At 28.8% G+C, this 22209-nt stretch overlaps 1 protein-coding gene across 2 annotated transcripts in view; it reads right to left on the bottom strand.

Moving 5' to 3' along the window:
* retm (real-time) overlaps window positions 1-22209 on the bottom strand; it is a 272784-nt gene that overhangs the window by 34420 nt on the left and 216155 nt on the right. For both annotated transcript variants that reach the window (XM_075364311.1, XM_075364312.1), the window contains exons 7-11: window positions 20983-21172; window positions 15372-15460; window positions 12197-12334; window positions 10368-10488; window positions 9103-9221 (exon numbers count right to left, since the gene is read on the bottom strand). In XM_075364311.1, coding sequence (XP_075220426.1) covers window positions 9103-9221; window positions 10368-10488; window positions 12197-12334; window positions 15372-15460; window positions 20983-21172 — 657 coding nt within the window. The remainder of the gene's footprint in view (window positions 1-9102; window positions 9222-10367; window positions 10489-12196; window positions 12335-15371; window positions 15461-20982; window positions 21173-22209) is intronic.

Here is a 22209-nt window from a genome sequence, read left to right as displayed (position 1 = left end):
CAAAATATAAAAGAAATGGTGTTATTTCATTGAAAATACAAAAACAATGCATTTTGACAAAAACTTAGTAAGTTTTATTTATTTGTTAATACTTTTAATGAAATCACTGCTATAAGTATTACTACAATCACCGATTTTTAGTTTTAAAAAGTTAAACAAAATAAAATTTCCTTGGAATACATTTTTTCTTTTATTAATTAAATGAACAAAATTTACTAACTGATCAACAAAAGCTCTGGACTCTCATTTTATAACAGATAAAGACCAACCAATTTTTTTTAACTATGTCATATTGGTTTTCATTCAATTCTCTAATAACCCAACTGAATTATAAAAAATTATCAGTATTACATTAAATATAAATATTTTATTTTAAATACAAAAGACATTAAAGGTAAAAAAGCACACTTTTATAAAAGTAAGTAATTCAAGATTATTTAAATACGAGTAAATGGAGAAACAAGAAAAAAGAGATTAAAATTTCATAAGTTTCATTTTCTCAATAAATAACAAAACATTCTTGATTTTCACTTAGTTTCATTAAAACAAAAAAAAAAAAAAAAAATAAATAAATAAATTTTCATTATTTCACTACATTACACCATGTACTAGTCGAGTAGTTCAGAATGAAATGGAAAATGAGTCGATGATTAATGATATTTAATCTTAGTTGATATCTATTACACATGCACTACGGTGTTATGAAAACTGATTTGTTTGTAATCCCTGGCTGGAGGTTAATTTGTAAATAGGAGACATATTGTTGTCACAGTAATTTTAGCACTTTATAATTAAAAATATATCACAGCACATATTAAATAAAACCACATAAGAGAATTTTTCCACAATTAATTAACGAACAAGTTAGAAAACTGAATTAATGTATATTCATAGTGTCCATAAATAGCAAACATGTAAACAAGATAAGGTACTGAAAATAGAACTAATATTTAAAAAAATCATCATAATAAATGGCCTACTGTATTTTAACAAAACATTAGTAAACCTCTCTTATTTGTAATATTTATGAAAATCTGAAGCTTTATGTTGGATGTACTGCCACAATGTTTGTGAAGCTTGCCATATTCTTTATTTATTCTTACTAGTAGAGAATTTCTTCAAAAATATCTCCACTATCTTTACATGATTTTTCTTGTGTTACTTTACATACAGAAACAATGCTTCTTTATTGTCCATCTCAATGAATTTGGCCATTACAGCTACATGTTCATCTATTATCACACAGTCTTCTAACTTCTCTTTTTCCATGGGTCCAAAGGCTGCATATATTTTCCTCAAAGCATTTTTCTACTATTACATTTTCTCAATTTACACACTTTTACAGGAAAAGAGAGTTGAAGTGGAAATTCCAAAAAAAGAATATTTATAGGTTATTTATATACATCTATTTGGGTTTTTGAAAAAAAATTATAGCATAAACAGTTTGATAACATTATGTGATTCAGCAATCATATACAGAATCATCGAAAAAGGCTGTAGCAATAAAAAAAAGTCATACCTCCCTAAGTAATTGAGAAAAAGTATTAATTGGAACTGCAAAATAATCGGGATATCTCTAGTTTTTTTAGACATGACTAACCATGACCTAGAGCCGATGTGCACAATGGCACAACACCTCTGCGCCACTGTCAGTCAGTGCAGTGATGACAGTTCAGCAGAAAGCACAGTGTGTTTTGTGGTTAGCTGAGTATAAGTCAGTTATAACTGTTCAATGGATTTTCGAGCATGTTTATGGCAATAATTCCCCTCATGCAAACAAAATTAGACAGTGGTACGAGCAATTTAAGGAATCTGGCAATATGGAACTGAAAAAGTCTTCTAGGCAACCCAAAAAGAGCAGTGAAGTAGTTGAGGGTACATGCCAAAGTTGTTAAAGGAACTTTAAAAAATCAAGTTGAAGAAGAAACTAATGTTGCTGTAATGTTTCAACAAGATGGTGCTCCCCCACACTTTAGTCTAGATGTGCTGTCAATGAGATTCCCTGATCGTTGAATTGGTAGGTCCTGTGCTTTGGCTTCTGAGAAGTCCAGATTTGACACCCCTAGACTTTTTTTGAATGGGGATACATCAAAAACATTATCTACAATGAAAAAATTGGGATCAACAACAATTAAGACAACAGCTCATCATACTATTGCCACAGTTACACCTACAATGATCCAGCTGACCTGAGCAGAAGTTGGCTCAGGCATGGGCAACGTACGGCCTGCGTAATGAATTTATGTGGCCCATGAAAAATTTTTCAATATTAGCTTTTTTTTATAAGCAATTGAATAATGGAAAATACGGAAATTTAAAAAAACTTGCGAAGAAATATTTTGTAATTTTCAGTTCAGCTTACATTTGTGAAAAAAAAATGTTTTCTTTAATGAATCTAAATAGAAGTACAACCAATTCCATAATAAAATTTTGTTTACTTAAATGAATTGTTTTTGTATTTAACATTTTTTAATTTTAATATATCGTTTGGCCTGTGAAAAAAGTTTTCTTTCCAATTCGGAAAGAAAAGTTGTTTTTAAACAACTTTTTTAAAAGTTGTAAAAAACTTTTTGAGTTGGTGAATTTAAAAAAAAAAAAATACTTGTTTAATTATCTCTATGTTTCTGAGATACAATTTCTTTAAATTGCTGCAGCCTTTTTTGATAACCTGTATAAGACATGTTTTTAAAACAAGCCTTAAAGGTATGTTAGAATATGCTGTCTATAAACAAATGTCACTTGCATATCTCAGTTATTTCAATTAACAGTCAGCTATTAGCAACAATAATTTAGTCATTTTTTTTAGTTTTTATATTCATCTGTTAATAATGAGTGCTACTACAATTCATGATCCTGCCAAATATGAGTACGAGGAGTAATCTGATTTTAGATGGCAAAAACAATTATGTGGCTAAATTCACAGGAAGATTTGTGATGTTTACAGGCCAAATATTATGAATGACCCTAAAGCAAGATGGTAGAGCCATTCATTTTAAGAAGGGTGAATGAACAGTCATGATGAAGAATGTAGCGGCCAACTGTCAGTGATAATGGATGACTTGATTAAAAAAAGTTGTCAAAAAATTGAAGAAAACAGTTGTTTTACCATGTCGGAATTGTCTTTGATATTTCCTATTTGTTTCATGATCTTTGATTTATAAAGTTTTAACTGAAAAATTGAGTACTGAGGAGGTTAACTGACACACAGAAGGGAAAAAGTCTTATTGCAGTGCAAGAATTTTTCTGGAGTTATGAAAATGAAGAGATGAATTGTTTGATCTCATTGTTACTAGAGATGAAACCTGAATTTCTTATTTGAACATAGAGACAAAGCAGCAGTCAATGTGTTGGTGGCATTCATCTTCTAAGTTGAAGAAGTTCAAACAAGAATGTTTTGTAAAAAAGCTTTCACTACTGTTTTTCTGGGGAAAAAAGGGGATCTTGCTTGTTGAATTAGTGATCACAGAACTACTGTAAACAGGATTTTGTTTTTGGATGACAATGCCTGGCCACACATGGCTATTAAATGGTGAGGTAAATGAAAAAAATTTTATTGGAAAATTTTCAATCATCCACCAATGACAATGAATTGAAAAATGACACCACTGTATGATTTAAGTCACTGGTGGTGGAATTTCTTGAAGAGGAAATGAAAAAGCTAGTGAAATGTGTTGAAGTTGAAATAGCTATGTAGAAAATTACTAAATAAATGTAGTTTTAATGCATAAGTAAGCTTGTTTATATATTTTTTTTAATTCATAATGGACGTTACTTTAAAAAGCACGCTTTGTATTATCATTTTGTGGTCGATGAAAGAACATCTTAAACAATATTAATTTGTCAAGTATTAACAAGCTTGGTGGCACCTAATTAAATATAGTACATAAGATTCAGCACAAACATTGGGGGACTGATGTTACAGGGATACAACAAAGTGAGAACAGTGTTTTTAATAAAAATCAAATTTTTAATCAAGATACATATAAAAGATAAAAAAATCAGAAGTTTAGGTAAGCTGATATTAGGTAGTTATATATTATCTAGTATTATTGCTCCTGTTTTTTATTTCATTTTTGATTGATGATATCACCAAATTAGTTTGAAGCTTGAGTGTGAGATATAGAAATGGAATTTAGTAGTATAGAAACCTCAGGTTCAAACACACCCCCAGCATGAGGAACTGTGCTTGAACCTAAGATTTTTTTCACGAGAGCAACCTCCTTTTTATAGTTAAATTTTCACCATGAAAGAGTGTATCTACTACAAAAAGCACAGCAAAACACGACTCCTCTTTTTTCTTCAATAAATCAATACATTAAAGATTGTGCTTGAACCTGTCAATAAATCAATACATTAAAGATGATTGCGCTTGAACCTAAGGTTTTTTTCACGAGCAACCCCCTCTTTCTAGTTAAATTTTCACTATGAAAGAGTGTATCGAGCACAATTCTGTATCCTTCAAAAAACAATTCTCATTATTGTATTTATACATCTAAGAAATTACGAAAGAATAAAAATAACTAATGTCAAAAATAAAATGTAGAAAATAAAAGGGAGCAGCAAAATATAACAGGCAACCTATTGCCTGTGTAATCAACCAGAGTTATCACCAACACTCCCCATATGACATGTAATTTTTTAGCTGCATTAAACAACTTACTTTAAAATGATTTATACTATAAAAAATTTGTTAACAGAAAACATTTTTCTATATAAAATTACATGAAAGTAACACTTGTAGATTTAATATGGTTACACTGCAATATTTAATATTTAAACAAATGATTTTCTACCCTTTTGCTCTAAATAATAGTAGAAGCATTCAGTTTTTATCCTAACCACAATTCAGGGCTTCTTATAATTTTTTAATAATGTATTCCAAAAGAAATTTTACTAATTTTTTGTTGTTCTTACACAAGTCATTTTGCTTTAAGTAATGAAAAAAAAATGAAATTGAGAGAACTAAACTTCTGAATAAGACGTATGATTTTTAATAAAAATAAATTGTTATAAAACTTTACTGACTTTACTTTACTGCTTTAAAATATTACACTTCTTCACACAAGGGTGCTACTGCTTATTACAGCATGGCAGTACATCTTGTCCAATTTCAGACAAAAAATTTCTTATATATTCATTATCTGATCCTCAATGATGTAATTTTGAACTAAATAAATATAATTTAATTCACTATTTTTGATTTCAAAAAATGCTGAAGACCTTTGAAGAATATAACTTATACAGCAAGAATAGGTTAAATTAGCTACTAAATTCTGTGAAAACTACAAATACAGTAGGGATAAATAAATTTAATGGGAATACTGCTTTAAAACTAGCAATTATGTGTTTCGTTGTGGTGCTCAGAAAAGCTGGCACTACTATTCAAACTTATTAATAATTAACAAACATGTACAGTTATCACATGTTTAGAATCACTGCATGTAAGTTATATAAATGCATTTATGCAGGTAACTAAAATTGAAATGACTATCAGAATAAAGCGATTGATTACATAATTAATGTGCCTTTATTTAATGTACATTTTTTTACGAAAATAATAGAAAAGTTATCTAAGTGAACAACTGCTATTTATAATTAAAGTTGAATGCATAAAATTAAAGTTAAATAATAAGAAGATTGATTAAAATATGTTTCCTTTAAATATTCCATTTCCATTTAAATATTCAACGTTTTTTTTAAATAAACAGCCTAAATTATAACTGCTTAATTTTAACTTTATGCCTATGAGAAAACAGTGTTATTATGACCACCATTTATTTAATTTCCTCACCAATTAAAAAGGAGAATAACTGAAACACAATATTCTCTTGAATTCAAATAAGAAGTTTACTCTAGAAAGATACTGTATAAATTAAGAACAGTTAAAAAGAAATTTGGGTATTAGATTCTGATAAAAAGTTAGGTTTATAAACCTATATGTCAAGATGGTATATGGGTTCAGAAAAAACAGTTATATTTTTAAATGTACAAATTGAAATTTATCTAGTTCACAATTTAACCAATAATTTGTAGAAGTTAAAACATATAATCTTATTTTCAATTTTTATAAATAAGTATACATAATCGGATTTCTAATTATTTTTTTATATACATACTGTTAGTAACACTGAAAAAATTAAACAGCAAACAATTGTTGTGATAAATAAAAATTGCCACTACTATTATTATACAAATTTGCACAACTTATTAAAACTGGAAAACTGGCTTCCTTCCCCCTTTGGCACTTTATTTTTACTAATAATACATCCTAAGATATTTCAAGTACTGTAGAACGACCAAATAGCAAGGAAATGAAGTTTATTGTCTTGTTCAGAATCCTGCTGGCTAAACCAATTTTCATAATTTCTATTTTTAAAACAACATCTGCAATAAGACTTATCGTTCTATAAATTGCAGTTTTTAAATTTAATATTTCTTCTAAATTAAGTTAATGACACAACCATAACAGGTTTATTTAAATTTTGCTTGAAAAAAAGTTCAAATTGTAATAATTTCATTACCCAACTACTTCAAATGAAATAAAGATAATATAGCCGAAAAATGGAAAAGTGTAATTCAAATTTTTTTTTAGCGTTTACAGCTTACTAATACTACAAAATAACATTTCTAAAATAATACGTCTATAATCATTAGTATAGTCCTTATTTACTAATAGTCTAGTGGTTAAAGTCGTTATCATAAATTAGCTGATTTTCAAAGTCGGGAGTTCTAAAGTTCAAGTACTTGTAAAGGCAATTACTTTTATATGGATTTGAATACTAGACTGTGGATATCAGTGTTCTTTGGTGGTTGGGTTTCAATTAACAACAAGTCTCAGGAGTGGTCAACTGGAGTCTATTCCAGACTACATTTTTACGGTACATTTACACTTACACTATAGCTTTGTCAGGTCAGGCAAACTGGTAGCGATATTTGCATTTGCCTACACACACACACACACACACACACACACACACACACACACACACACACATACACACACACACACACACACACACACATGCACACACCCAGACCCGGCAGTAGCTGGAAAACTGGTTGGAAAAAACAAAAAAAAATTTTTTTTAAGATAAATTTAAAAATATTTGTAGGTGTAATAACTAGAGAAAAACTATGCAGCTGAATACTGGAGATGTATTTATTTTAATAGAATTTGATCTATTATAATGAGGCAAAAATATCCAGTAGAGTGCCATTTAGGATTCATTCATTCCAGTTTTAATATGGTGAATTTTTTACCAGCATTTATCTTATTACAAAGTGTTAAATAAGGAAAATCCTGGGTTGCATACACCAAAGAATAGGTTATATTTAAGATTTTTTATTTTGTACTTCACCTAAATATTAACTTATTATCTGAATTTGTTAAAATGTATGAAAATAACAATTTTTATGGCTGAAATTTAAAAGACTGTCTAAATGTTGGGACTGTGTAGTTTGATAATTCAACATACCAGATCTTTAATGTATTCTATTTTAAGAATTAATAATACGAAATGATTGTAATGTAAGAATAGCATTTAATTAATAGTAAAGCAAGATTTTTTATTGTGGAAAAATTAATGTGTAAAATGGGATCAGTTTTCATATAATTAATTTTTACTTTAAGTAAACCAACCAAGCCACATTCATTTTTCAATGTTTAATTAACATGTAGTACTTAGTTTGATCTGGTTGTGTTGAAAAACAGCTCTTCTTCTAGGGATACTTAACTGTTTTTTTCCAAGGTAGTTAATTATCTAGTATTTTGTAAACTAATAAAAATTGCTATGCTTTATTTTATTATTACTGTTTATTTCTATATTGTAATAGTGATACACATTTTGGGTAAAAAATTATTATAATTATCTGTGAAAATGTGCAGCTATATTATTCTAGAAGAAATTTCCAATATTTTTATTCAATACAAATGAATGTTTTATATTTTTTTTTTTATTTACTTTGGATTAGCATAATGGTAACAATGTTTATTATTTAGTTATTTTTGAATGTATCAACTTATTATTTTTAGTTCTAAAATAAAATCCGTTTTATAATGCATATAGGTTAAAAAAACAACAATATAATGTAATAATTTTATATAGTATTAAAACGAATACATATTTATAATTTTCATTTTTCATCTACAAACAGAAAATTATTCTTATGTTTTTTTTTTAATATACCATCCTGGTCCTGAATGAGTCAACATGTTGCATTAAAACTCAAATTTAATACTATATTTTAATAACAAGTAGCTATTCCTAAAGGAAATTGCACTAGATGATAAAATGCATATATCTACTGTCTCTCCCTTCTTTCTAGAAACAAGACAGCTTGCTGTTGAAAGAATTAACAAAATGACATTACAGTTGCAAATACTGTTACATCTGTACATGAAGCAAAAAAAGTAATCGAAAATTTGTAAATTTTGTTTAATTTACAAACTATTGTGAAGATTTTGTAAAAAAGAGTCACAATAATTCTGATCACATATAACCAATATTATTTGGATATGTTATGTCTATATGCTTTAATTTATATGAGCACATTAAAAAAAATCTACACAAATCAAGGAAATATTGCAAATAGATTAAATATTAGGGCTAGTGAAGCATCAATCATAATGTAAACAATTGTAATTATTTGTAATAATTAATTAAACAGTTTTTCATACAAAAGTCTGCTACAGTTAACAATCCTAAGCTAATTAATTATCGTAGTTAAGGATGAACAATTTGTACAGATAAAAGAAAAAGTTAACATTAACTTAAAAAAGAATGCAATACACCACAATAATTTAATAATATAAATTTATGTCACTATTAGCATAGTAATGAATTAATAAATAAAAATGTTAAATAACATTTAAACTAATTAATAATAATTTATTATAGTTAATAAATGATAATAATTAGGAAAAAAATTAATTTTTTTTATTTATTCCTTCCAAACAATTATCAAAAAAAATATATGAAAACAAAAAATAGTAGATAAATTTTGTAAAATAAATATCTTTAAGCCTAATAAAACACCTAGAGAATAATTAAATTTAAAAATATAAAAGACTACAATAAAATATAATAAATATTAGATCTTTACCTTACAAGTGCCACCTAAAAAATCAGGAACATATTCCTCAGGAATATAACTTGTTAGCCCACCATTACCCTGATAATCATTACCAGCATAAAAAAGAAATTTGCTTCGAGTTGTATCATCTGTAAAAAAAGAAAATAAATGAAATGAAAAAATTGAAAATGAGGTATAGATTATAACCAATTTCTAGAACCATTAAGAATAAATGTCACAGTGACACAATCAGTCTTTTGAAATGAATTATATCAGCATTTTTTCAATTTTATAGACACTGAAATTCTTCTCACAAAAATATCACTCGACATCAGATTGTAATAACAGAATGTATTGTGCCATATCTGAATACCAAGCATATCAAAATTTGTCATAATCAGCCATATAAATAAAATATTTACTCTGTACATCACAGGGAATGGCTGTATATATTGAACACAAATTAATTTTCAGAGAAAGCAGATAACATTAGGTTTTCTGTTAAAGTACTATGTATCGCTTTATTATTACTATTATATTTGTATTCTATGTTGTAAAATTAATATGAATTTTTTTATTTATTTAAAAAAGCAAGCTTGTTATTACTGAACCTATAACAAACAAACCTAACAACAAACTTTGTTATTACTGAAGTTAGGTAAATTCCAGAATTCTCAGTGTATTAATTTATAAAGTGAAATTTTATTGAACGACTGGAAAAAAATCTTTCTTAATTAAAAAAAATAATACCTTTTTAAACATAAAAATCATCTAATACAGTAGTAAGCAGTACAAAAGCATTAATAAGTCTACATGTATGACAAGTGAAAAACCACTGACGTGAGATGTAATTAAAAATAATTTTAATAAATGTATAAATAAAAAAAACAACAAATAAATAAAAAACTGTGATAGTCATTTAATGCAGATTCTACATAAACTACTGTCACACAAGAGAAACACTGTATTGGACTTTTCCAAAAATTGAATATTTAATTACAAAGAATTATCATAAAATCATTAAATTTTTGTTCCATTATTAGTTTTAAAGTGAACACATAGTTCAAAGCAAGTGGTTCAAAGGAGTGCACTAAAGCACATTTTCCTTATAGATACAAAGATATTCACTCAATCAACTTGTTTTCTATTATCTACAATCAAATCTGAGTATATAAAATACTGATGCAGTTATTTGTGAAAAAAAAACCAAATTTTCTTAAATGAGTAAATTGAAGTAGAGAGATATCAAAAGAAATTGTATGAACAAATTTAATAGTAATAATCTGAGCTCTTACCAATGAATGTGCTAACAAGTGTCCACAAAATTGGAAAAACCCTTGGTGCTCTTATAACAAGGACTCTTCCTAAAGTTTCAGGATAGTTTGCTTCAACTATTTCAATTATTCTTAACAAAGCCTGAAAAAATCAAAAACTAAAATAATTACAACAGAATTACATATCAAACTATGGACAAAGCATTTTTTTGCAAACAAGAAAAGAACCATTCACTTAAATAAAATTAAAAATATGACTATGAATGCTTTTCTCATTCAAATGCTAATGATTAAGTAGTGGCCCCTATTATTTTGTAATAATATTGCTCTGCAGCAATATTATTACAAAGTAATGTTATATATCTAAAAAATATCAGCTAAAAATTTATTCCATTTATAACAAGTCTTATTTCCAACCCTCTTCTTTTTATCTTTCCTTTCTAAAACAGGTAAAATATATGCTCAGAACCTATTTCTAGTCTGTCCAGACTTTCAAGCAGACAGTTGGAGCTAATTTTTTTTTATTCTGCTGGGAATAGCCTGTAGATGTCATCAAGCATTGGCAGACCTTGAAAGAGATTTTTCTGTGAGTAATAACCTTGGGAAGTTTGGGGTCTTATAATGCTTAATGACATATCGAATGGTCACTTTGAGCAGAATAAAAAAAAAATCAACCCAATTCACTCAATAGAATACTCAGATGGACTTGAAGTAGGTTTTCAATCAAACATTTTTTTTAATATATAAGATAATTTAATGGCAGTTGTCAATGTGCAACAATGTTCCTTGTTCGACTGGCAGCATCAATAAATCAGATTTTCTACAACTATAATGTTGTAATTTTTTAGTCAAATTTTTGTTACAAGATAAAAATATCAAAGTAATTCTTGATTATGATTGCTTCTTTTTATCTATATTTTTATTGTTTAATTTACTTGAAGTCTGAATTCTCACATTTTAAATTGCTGTGATGTTAATAATTTTATTGGGAAATGAAGGTGATAGGTGAAGTAAATATAGAAGAAAAAAATGTAAACGACAATATTTGTTGCTGATGAGTTTATCAACTGGCAAAAACATAAGATGAATTAGAAGATATAGTATATCTTCTAATTCTTGCATGGATTTATTACCAGGATAAACTTCAGTCTGAAAACAAATAAGTTTATGTTGTGCGACAGGAAGAAAAGTAATGAAGAATTATATATTATCACGGTGGAGTATAATATACTAGAAGTAGGAAAATTACTTATTTAGGTAGTAAAATTACAATGGATGAACAAAATAATGCAGACATCAAAAGAAAATTAACGCAAGCAAGGAGCTTTCATAAAGAAATGAGATCTGCTAATATCAAATGCAGACCTAAGAATTAGAAATTCTTGAAAATATTCATGTGGGATAATTTAAAGTATTGAAACACAGACAATAGGAAAAACAAAGGAAAAAAAATAAATCCTTTGAGATTTGGTGTTATAGGAGGAGGATTCTGAAAATTAGATGGTAGGATAAAATTCAAAATGAAGAGGGGGATCTTAAGACAAATAGATGAAGAGAGAATTTTTCCATAGAATCTTATAAAAGATGAACTAGAATAGTGGCCTATGCACTAAAACAATCAGGTTTAGTGAATCTGATAATAGAGGGATTTATAGAAGGTAAAAATTACAGAGGAAAACAAACATTGGAATATATGGAGCAAATAACTGATGATGTATAGTGTAATAAATATATTGAGGGTAAATTACAGTTGCGTTGTGATTTTTAAAACAATGTACATCAATTACATCACTTTGCAGTCCTTCAGAACATTAATAATAATAACAATAACAGAAAATTATAACAAATACCTTGATGCCTGGACGCCAAAGATGTCTCATATTAAGACCTTCTAGATCAATCAATAAACACCATGTTGAAATTGGTCTTTCTCTTTTTAATGTGGCATCGTCTGTTAACCTCAATCCTTCTTCACAAACATGCATTGTCTACAAAAGTAAATATAAATTATAACTTGAAATCAAGATAAATTGTGAAAAAAAAAGTACTATATAATCTACACTAATTAACCACAAATAGATGAAAACTAATATAAATGAAAAATTAAAAACATATTTTAATATTAGCAGAAGTAACTGAACATTTAAACTGCTAATATCAGAAGGGTAAAGTCATACTTTTTTAACGGAAAGTAAAAGGAATATTTCTTTGACATGAAAATATGATGATTTTTGATTGATTTATAGTAGGATTAATTGGAGTGGAGGAAAGAGCATTGATATTAGCATAATGTCTTCTACAAAACGAATTCAGTTTACTTGTCATTAGATTTGCCTAGACACGAAAATATCCCTTCATGGAATATTATTTTATGACAGTATAAAAAGTTTAAAATTATGAAAAGTGTATTAGGTATATCTAATGATCCATTTTTCATTGATAGGACTGTTGAAAATAGTTAACAGGTACGACAAGCCCAATTAGGGTTCTACATAGTCCTTAACAACCACCACTAAACATATTGGACAGATGACACACAATCCATCACGATTTATATTTTACCAGTACAAAATTTAAACTATTCAGGGAATTCTGCTAAATAATCTATCAAGTTGCCTTGATTTTTATGGAAAATTCAATGAAATACTATACAATTTAATTACATCAGACCAAACTTATTCTATGAGAGGTTATCACTAAAGTAAAGACAGTTTCATTGTAAAAAAATTTATTTTGAAAACTTCATAAATATTTTTTATTTCTGTTAAACTACATATCTTATATTACTTCTATATATAATCACCACATGAATTAAGACATTTATCATAGCAATACACCAGCTACAACATACCCTCGTCATATTCTTCTGCCACCAGACCATTTAGTCACGATTAACAGCATTTTTAAGTGCACCATCACCCGCAAATTGCTTTCCACTCAAAAATTCTTTCAATTTCCCAAACAAATGGTAATCAGAAGGAGCTAAGTCTGGACTACATGGTGGGTGAATGTAAATTTCCCATCCAAATGTTCTCAGCAAATCACATGTCAAACCTGCAACATGTGGACGTGCATTATCGTGCAGCAGGACGACGCCATCAATCAGCCGCCCATGTTGCTGATTTTGAATGGCGCACCATAACTTAGTAGAGTTTTGCAGTAGGCTTCTGCATTTATAGTCATTCCACGTGGCATGAAATCAATCAGCAGTATGCCAAACTGATCCCAAAATATTGTGGCCATCAGTTTGCGTCCAAATGGCTGTGGCTTGACCTTTGTTGATCTGGTTGGTGATTGAGGATGATTCACTTGACTGCCATTTTCTCTCTGGTGTGTAATACGAAATGCATCTTTCATTGCTGGTAACAATTGAATTAAGGAACTCATCACCTTTTTCTGTGTAGCACATCAAAAATTCCAAAGCAGATCCTGTTCGGAGTTTCTTGTGATGTTCTATTAAGACGTGCAGCACCTACATGCAAAAACCTTTCTGAAGCCTGAATGGTCATGAACAACAGCTCTTGAAATATCAGGAGAAAGAAGGGCCAGGTTGGAAATTGTTATATAGCGACAATCTTTTCTGATTTCATCATTGATGCATTTCAACAAGTCCTCGGTGATTATCAAGGGCCTCCCTGAACTTTCTTCATCATGCACATTAATTCTGTTATTTCTAAACCTTTCCCACCATTTTTGGATGTTTCTTTCATTCATTACGTTACCATCATACACATCAACCAACTGCCTATAAATTTCAGCCAGCTTAACGTTTTGAGGTTTATAAAACATATGACTTCATGCATTTCACAGTCGGCGGCAACATCAATTTTCCTATTCATTACATAACATAATAACTCACACGTAATCAAAGATACTACAACGCGACAACTTACAGACAAAAATGTAGCGTGTACATTACTAGCGTGGCCATGAACACCATAGGTTTGCCAATCTTAAGGAGAGAGATTTCCCAGCGGTCTTTACCTTAGAGATATCCCTCATATTTAACTGGGTATGTTAACAAACAAAACTGCAGACACTGATCTTCTAAATAATTTTATCTTGTACAGATGTTATTGTGAGAAGTTAACAGTTTGATGTAAAGCCACAGTGTCTGGAATTCCTCATTTCCTTGAATACAAAAATTACAGTTCAAAATGCTTAAAATTCTTTTGCAGTGAAATTATGATGCTTAAACAAACTGAACTGTTAGGATGTTGAAGTGAGGCTCTTACCATACTGGTGCTCTTAACAACATTGTGAAATGATGCTAGATCACATAACTCAAGAAAATAAATGGATATTTTAAGACCAATGTTACCTGACAAATTTTTACAACAGTAACATTAATTACTCATCAGGATTAAACTAATGTGGCACTATTTAAAAACAAAAGTTTATGAAAAGAAACAAAGGTCAACTGAAGAAAAATATTGCAAATGAGGAAAATAAAACCACAAATAACAAGTTTGGATGTGAATTTTATAATCTGAGGAACTGAATATTGAAGAATGTATTGTCAACAATATATGGGTGAGTGAGTGAGTGAGTGAGTGTGAGTGAGAGCTATGAGTAAATAAAACATCAATTTCTTGATTTCTTCTTCAAAAGTACAACTGATTTAGTAACCATCTTAACACTTAACGATAACAATCCTTAAAAAGTGTTGGTAAGAAAATATGATAGTCAATAGTAAAGCATAGGTCCAGATTTCTATGTAAACCTACTGATTAGATTACATAACTGTACCAATATTCTTATTTCATTAGGATTTAAAAGTAACAAATGCACAATCATATTATTATGTTTTTTTTTACATTACATCAACATAATCGAAGAATATAAAAATGAATATGTTGGGACTGACCTGTATTTCCACACCCAAACCATGAATTTAATTGCAGACCTTCAGTATAGCAGATAAGCAAGCTACTGCCTCAGCAAACTGTCATTACAATTTTTTACTAACATAAAAGAGTAAAATAAGCCTCAATAAATGAGGGAAAATACTGAAAATAAACTTACCAATTTGAGCAAACCATCTTCACCAATTGTTTTCAATAATCCTTTAACATCCATCTGACCCAATCTTAATAAATACAATGGACGGCCATCTAATAAAAATATAACAATTAATAATTCATTAATGATTAATAATAAAACAGATTATGTAAAACAAAAAAAAATTAACAATAAAATATCTTATGCAATATAAATAATCACAGTGGAAAGTTTTTTCATAAAATAGTTCACGATAACCAAAAAAATACTGTCATTATAGAAACTTGTTACACTTGAATTTTACATTTAAATTCACTCAAGAGTATACACTGCTTCAGAACCTCAATACTCTAGTAGCATATCTTAAAGCTAGTAACTTAAAACTGAACTGTGCCACCTCGATATATAATATCTGTCTACTTTATGTTGAGGTCTGAAATAAACAAAACAGATGTCAAGCAAGGCAATACGAATCGAGTGTACATAAAATTGCATGACAGCTACTGTGTACCTGATTTAGTTTCTATTGTAATAATAATAATAAAAATATAGAAATAGCTGCCTATTGCTCAGTATAGTCTAAAACATTTCATGTTTATTAAATTAAGAGAATGTTATGAATTGTTAAATATATTAAAAGTTAAAAAAGTTTAAAGTTATCTTAAATGGTAATTTTGTTTTTATGTTACAGCAGTAATTGTTATACACAGTTAGTAACTGTACAAAATAATAATGGTTTAATAAAACGATATAAATAAATAGGTTTGTAAATAATTTAAGTACTTTACATAAGCCCTGAAATACTATTTACAAGCATAAAATAAATTAAAATATATTTTATGATTTATTACCATTTTTTGTTGGTTTTTCTCAATTTCTTACAGTGAATCACTATAAATAATCACATCCACTCAACACCTCACCTTTATCTTCATTAACATCAGACTCTGAGTAGTCATTTTTGAAATTAATAATGAGTTTATCCACCTCGATATCAACAAAATAATCCATTTTCTACATTTCTTCTTCTTCTTGCAGCACATGTTTAAGACAGTTCTACTTCTTATCTGCCGTTACCTCATCGATACCGTTTTCAAGTAAACATCCAATAATTTATAAGTTTTGTTATTACAAGCTACAAATTCTTTTACTTGAGTCCACACTAGTTCTATTGGAATCAGACTGCAGTGGTATGGTGGAAGCCTTAATACTGTATGTTCATTTGTTTAACTGTATCATCGATTGCATACATGTTAAATTTTTGCTTATATTTTTAACTTCTTCTACGAATTCAACCTTTAAAAATGTAGAATCAAATGGGATTTGTTTTTCATTCAGCCACGAATACTACATCTGCTTTTAGCCATGATCCATGATGTATTCGGGATTTTTTATAATTTTACGCTATGGTATGATGCATTATCCATAATATTAACACTATTTGGCAGAATTAATTTCATAATTGTATTAAACCAGTTTTTAAAAAAAATTACCATTAATATCTTTGTGGTATTTACCCTTTTTATTGGATTTGAAAACTAATAATGCACCATTAACAAATCCATCTTCATTCCCTACATGACCTTTTTTTTCCTTGTTTAACCTCTGGGATCACCATTAGGTACCGCTTCAGAAGATGATATGAATGATTTGTAGCATGTGTGAAAAATGCCATGCCTGACCGGGATTTGAACCCGGGACCTCCGGATGAAAGGCTGAGACACTACTACTCGCGCCATGGAGGCTGGCTCCCTACATGACCTACAACCATTTTCCTCTGTTTTTTGCAATTTTTATACCGGTACTTAAACCAGACAGAAAAGCCTGTTTGTTTAAGATGTCTTAACGAAAGTGTCACACTAAACTTTACTGACTAAATGACCTTTGTTCACCCAAGTTTCACCAAGATAAACATTTTTTCCCCTTATTTTTCTAAACTCTTTAATATGCTTCAAATATTTTTTTCGCCAAATCTTTATGTCATCTCTATCAATGATAAAACTAGTTCTACTTTTTCCAGCAAATTCGAAACCTATCAATAAAAGAAGTTTATATAAACTAGCTCAACTAATTTTCCATAAATTTCGCTAATTTTTTTCAGTACTTTCAGCCGTCACTTTTGATAGTAGAAAGTTATTGATTTGGGCAATTCAATTTTAAAAAAGAAATCGTGGACTTAAGATCTGACAGCATTTTTATTGAAATCATCAATTGACCTAAACAGGATTTGACTGTTTTTTTTTTCTTTTTTGGTGTGTACACTATCCCATATTTTTTTTTTTTCAGCTCACGATCTCTCAATAATTGAAATGGATACACTTGTGAATTCAGATGTAAGCGCTTCTACTATATTAATCTCTAAAGTAGCATATTTTTTTGCGAATTTATTGAAAACATTAAGTACTATCATCTTTTCCCCACTTCCTGATATTTTACCTTTTCTGTGTTTAACTTTACAGCAAGAAGGACTCTCAGCCACAGTTATTAAATTTCATGACACTTAAAAACAAAAATTTAATTTCTAGCAATGTAATAAAGCAAATTAGTCATCAATTTCAGTATGATACTTATTTAAACCAAATTAATGACAAAAACAACCTCACTTAATGTAACTTCTATTATAAGCAGTTAACAACGCTACAGTTTAAATAACAATGAAGTTTCACAAGACAAAGTAATCATTTTTAATATAGTGTTGGAAATATAATTTAACTGTATTATAAAGCTATAAATAGCTATGAAGTATTGCTATTGTTTATAATAACAATGTACATGATATGTACCGAATTGAAATTCAAAAACTTGCACTAACACATGTAACGTTTCTTTACTGTATGCCTCAAGAAGAAAATAATATGATTATAAAATTAGGAAACTGAAATTAGTATAAAGTTTTCAATAATAGTGCATTGTTTATATTGCTGTATACCTAAAATATCTATAATTACACAATAACTAATAATGTGGTAATCTGAAATTAATAACAGGCGTAAGTAATGAATAACATTCTTATCGTGTGGTAGCTATTTTTAAAAGTGATGTATCATTTTAGTCCAACTGGTGGATTGCATCAACTGGTTGAAGGTTGTCATATGTATGCCTATTGTGTATTTACATGCACCACACACATGCAGATTGTTTACTTCAGGCCTCTATGTAAAGTAGACAGAAAATAGTTATTTGAATGCCATCTTTAACAATGCTACTACTCGTACTAGCACCATTATTGGTTAAGTATGTTACAACTCTCATCTATTGTTAATTGAGTTGTAAAGTGTTCATACTTAAGTGCAGCAGTATAATCTCATTCTTTATAATGTGTTTTTCTAAGACTGAAAATCCTCACTAGATGATTTTATGTCTACTTCACAGTGAGAAAATCAGTGTATGGTGTGCTGGTAATTCTATATTGGGACCAATATTTTTTGACCAGACTATCAATACAGAAGTGTATTGTATATACTTTTCAAAGAATTCTATGCTCAACAGATCAGAAAAAGAGTATGGCTTCTTTCAGTAAGAAGGAGCCATATGATGCAAATCAAACAATTCAGTATCATGCATTCATGTGGATTTTATAGAAGAACAAACTATCAGCAGAGGACAATGGCTTGCACACTCCCCAGATTTGTCTAGTTTCAATTTTTTTTCTTTGGGGCGACTTGAAGGATAGAGTTTATGTACCAAATCCACACTCTATTGATGAACTAGGATGAACGTTCAACATGAAATTAGCAGCAGCAACATTTTGCGATGGGTGACTCTTATTATGATCACTTGAACACAGAAGTGCATCACTGCACAGGGTGTAAATTTCGAACATCTTTTGTAAAAATACAGAAAATATGTTCAGTGTTGTTAATGAGAATGAGTGAGTATTGTAAATAAATAACTTGTTGCTTAACTTTTTAATAAGTGTTCTATAGTCAATTTTTAAAACAGTGTCATGGACATCAGAATTCAAACTTTTAATGTACGCATAATTTTGTTTACAGTCTATTGTATAAAAGCTACATGAACACCAACAAGTAAAATATAAGCGACATGTAAGACTTGTCTGTTTTGTAGCAAGAAGCTGTACTCTTTTTCATGATCTGTTAAATGAGTAAAGAATTCTTTGAAAATTATACGGTACACTTCTGTGTTGACAGTCCAATTAAAAAATATTGGCTCCACTATACAATTAACATACAAAACCAATAGTGGTGCTAGTAGTAGTAGTAGTAGTAGTAGTAACTGTAGCAGCATTGAAGGTGACACTTAAATAACTGCAGTTTGAGCCAGCATGGTTGGGTTTTAAGTTGATCAACCAGTAAAATTCAGTCCTTTAAATAATTTCCACAATGCATCAACTCTTATTTTACTGATAATTAATTTATGAATAAACCACCAACACAACTCACTAATATAGATATAATTTGATAATCAGTTTTGAATTTTAATTACTATTTCTGCAACTTATCAAGGACTGAGGATAAAAAATATAAGCTGATTTTTCTATTTTCAGCCCATGAGGGCTATACAGATTATAATTAAAAACTAAAACTAAAATCATTTATCAACAAAAATGTCTCAATTCTGATCAGTTATTAAAATAATTATCTCAATAGAGAACTATAGATTCATTTATTCAATACTTGCCTGAAAGATTAAGCCTGACTAAACAAGTACTTTGTACCACGTGACTAACTTAATCAACAAAATCAGAAAAATCAAGATATTTAATGAGAACTTATTTTCTCTCTCAACCAATTAATAATTCTTTATTATAAGTAACAATCTTCAGATAATATCAATTTTATAGGAAGGTAGATGGAGCAAAACTTGTACATTTGTATTCTTAAGATTATAAATGTTTTAAATAAAGAAAGAAATGAGAAGATATGTCAAACACAGAATGATTAACATTCTTTTTTCTCTTTATTTCTCATGTAGTCATCATTACTATGAAAAAACTTCAATATGGTAACAATAAAATGCTGTCAATTTAAAAGACCCAATAAAAGAATGAGAAAAAAGGAGGGTAATAATAATACTGTTTGGGTTCACTTGCCCTTCTCATAGAAGGTTCTTTCTATTCTAAAAGTAGGATTGCACATTTTAAAAAAATAACTGAATTTGTAATTTTTTTTTTAATATGATTAGTTTACCACAAGCACAAAGCTTTTGCTGTGAAAATATAAAAAGAATTACGTACCATATGAAAAAAAATGCTATGTCTGAGCACGATTCAAACCCAGGACCAATGGAAAAAAAATCAAGATGCTACCAGTCCACCATGGAGATCAGTAATTAGTCTTTGGATGGTCAGTTATGTATTGCATGGTTTTTGCAGATGACAACCAAGGTTCACAGTGGTGGTTTTACATAAACAAACTCAATATATTTTTAATAACAGTCTTAATGGTTAAAGCTGATTTATCACTAATAATAGAAAACACCAATTTAATAAAAATGTAAATTGCCAGCTCACGGAAAATACTGATAAAATTTTTCAATGTTGTATTAATTTCTCAGTTGTATTCACAGAATCAAAATTTTGTTTTATTTGAAATAATTAATATTTTTAAAAAATTTTTGTAGAATTATGTTGTACTAAAACTAGTAAGCAAATAAATAAACCATAAACAAGTACCTTTGTCATGGTGATGCCAGCCACCAGGAAAATAATCAGATAAAACCTGAGGAGTTTGATATTCAGAAAGTATACGATCAACATTATGTTTTTTGCGCCAAGTTAATGACTCTGATAACATAGTTCTAGCTTTCTCGACATTAAAATCACGAGCTCTTAAAAATCGTAGAAGCATGGTGTCACTAGGAACCTATAACAATAAAGTAATGTTTTCATTAAAAAGGAATGGAACTAAACATCATAGATACATAATAAGTAAAATTGTAATAAAATAATATGTAGCTGAATATAAAAGGATACAAATAACACAAATGAAGAACCTTCCAATTATTTTAAAAGGTATTAAAAATATTAAATTGATTACAAATTGCTTCCAATTTTCCAGTATGGTAGATCACTCTAGTTAAATAACATTCCTGCTCTCTGTGGTATACTCAAATAAAACAACACAAAAGGATTAATTCAATTTAATCTTAAGTATTACTTCATAAACTCAATCACTTAGGGGATTCAGGCAATCAAAAGAAATTAAGTTATTACTGTTTGATTAAAGGAAGATTACTGTTTTTTTATGTTCCGAGTTATAAATTATGATGAAAGTACAGCATATTTTATATAAAAAAATAAGTATTTTGATGCAAACCCTTTTTTTAGAAATTAATCTTTTTTCTACACTTCAACTATGTACCAGGATCATTTGACCAGACGCAGAGATGGTTTAAGTATGATCAAATGGCTATAATATTTGTCTAGTATGATCCTTTAAATAGAATGCTATTAAGTTTCAAATGTATGTACTATTTGCTAGTTTGTGGTAACTGAGAAAAGCAAACTAGTATTGATATTTTCTGAAAAATGGATAAAGTTGAAATTTGAGCTTTTATAAAGTACTTTGTTTCAGATGATTTAACAAAGACAGACATACAAAAAAGTTAGGTTCAACTTTAAATGATTCTTCCCCTTTGTTTTCAATGGTAATAAAGTGAACTGCTGAATTTAGTGGTTGTAAAACCATTAAAATTTATGAATGCTTGGAATGCCTAAAAACTGCTATAACCAAAAATATTGTCACAAACCAGTGCTGTATTAAATCATCACAACTGAAGGTATGCTAGGTTGCTGACTGCGAACATCTCGACAGTCTGTGTCCATACATTTTACATGTTTTAGATATGAAAAAGCTTTCCACTTAATGGGCACATGTATGCTAATAGTTGACTGAACACC

The sequence above is a fragment of the Lycorma delicatula genome, chromosome 4, assembly GCF_047948215.1.
Source record: "Lycorma delicatula isolate Av1 chromosome 4, ASM4794821v1, whole genome shotgun sequence".
NCBI lineage: Eukaryota > Metazoa > Arthropoda > Insecta > Hemiptera > Fulgoridae > Lycorma > Lycorma delicatula.
Note: the sequence above shows the minus strand (reverse complement) of the source record. Positions and strands in the feature narration are given on the sequence as shown.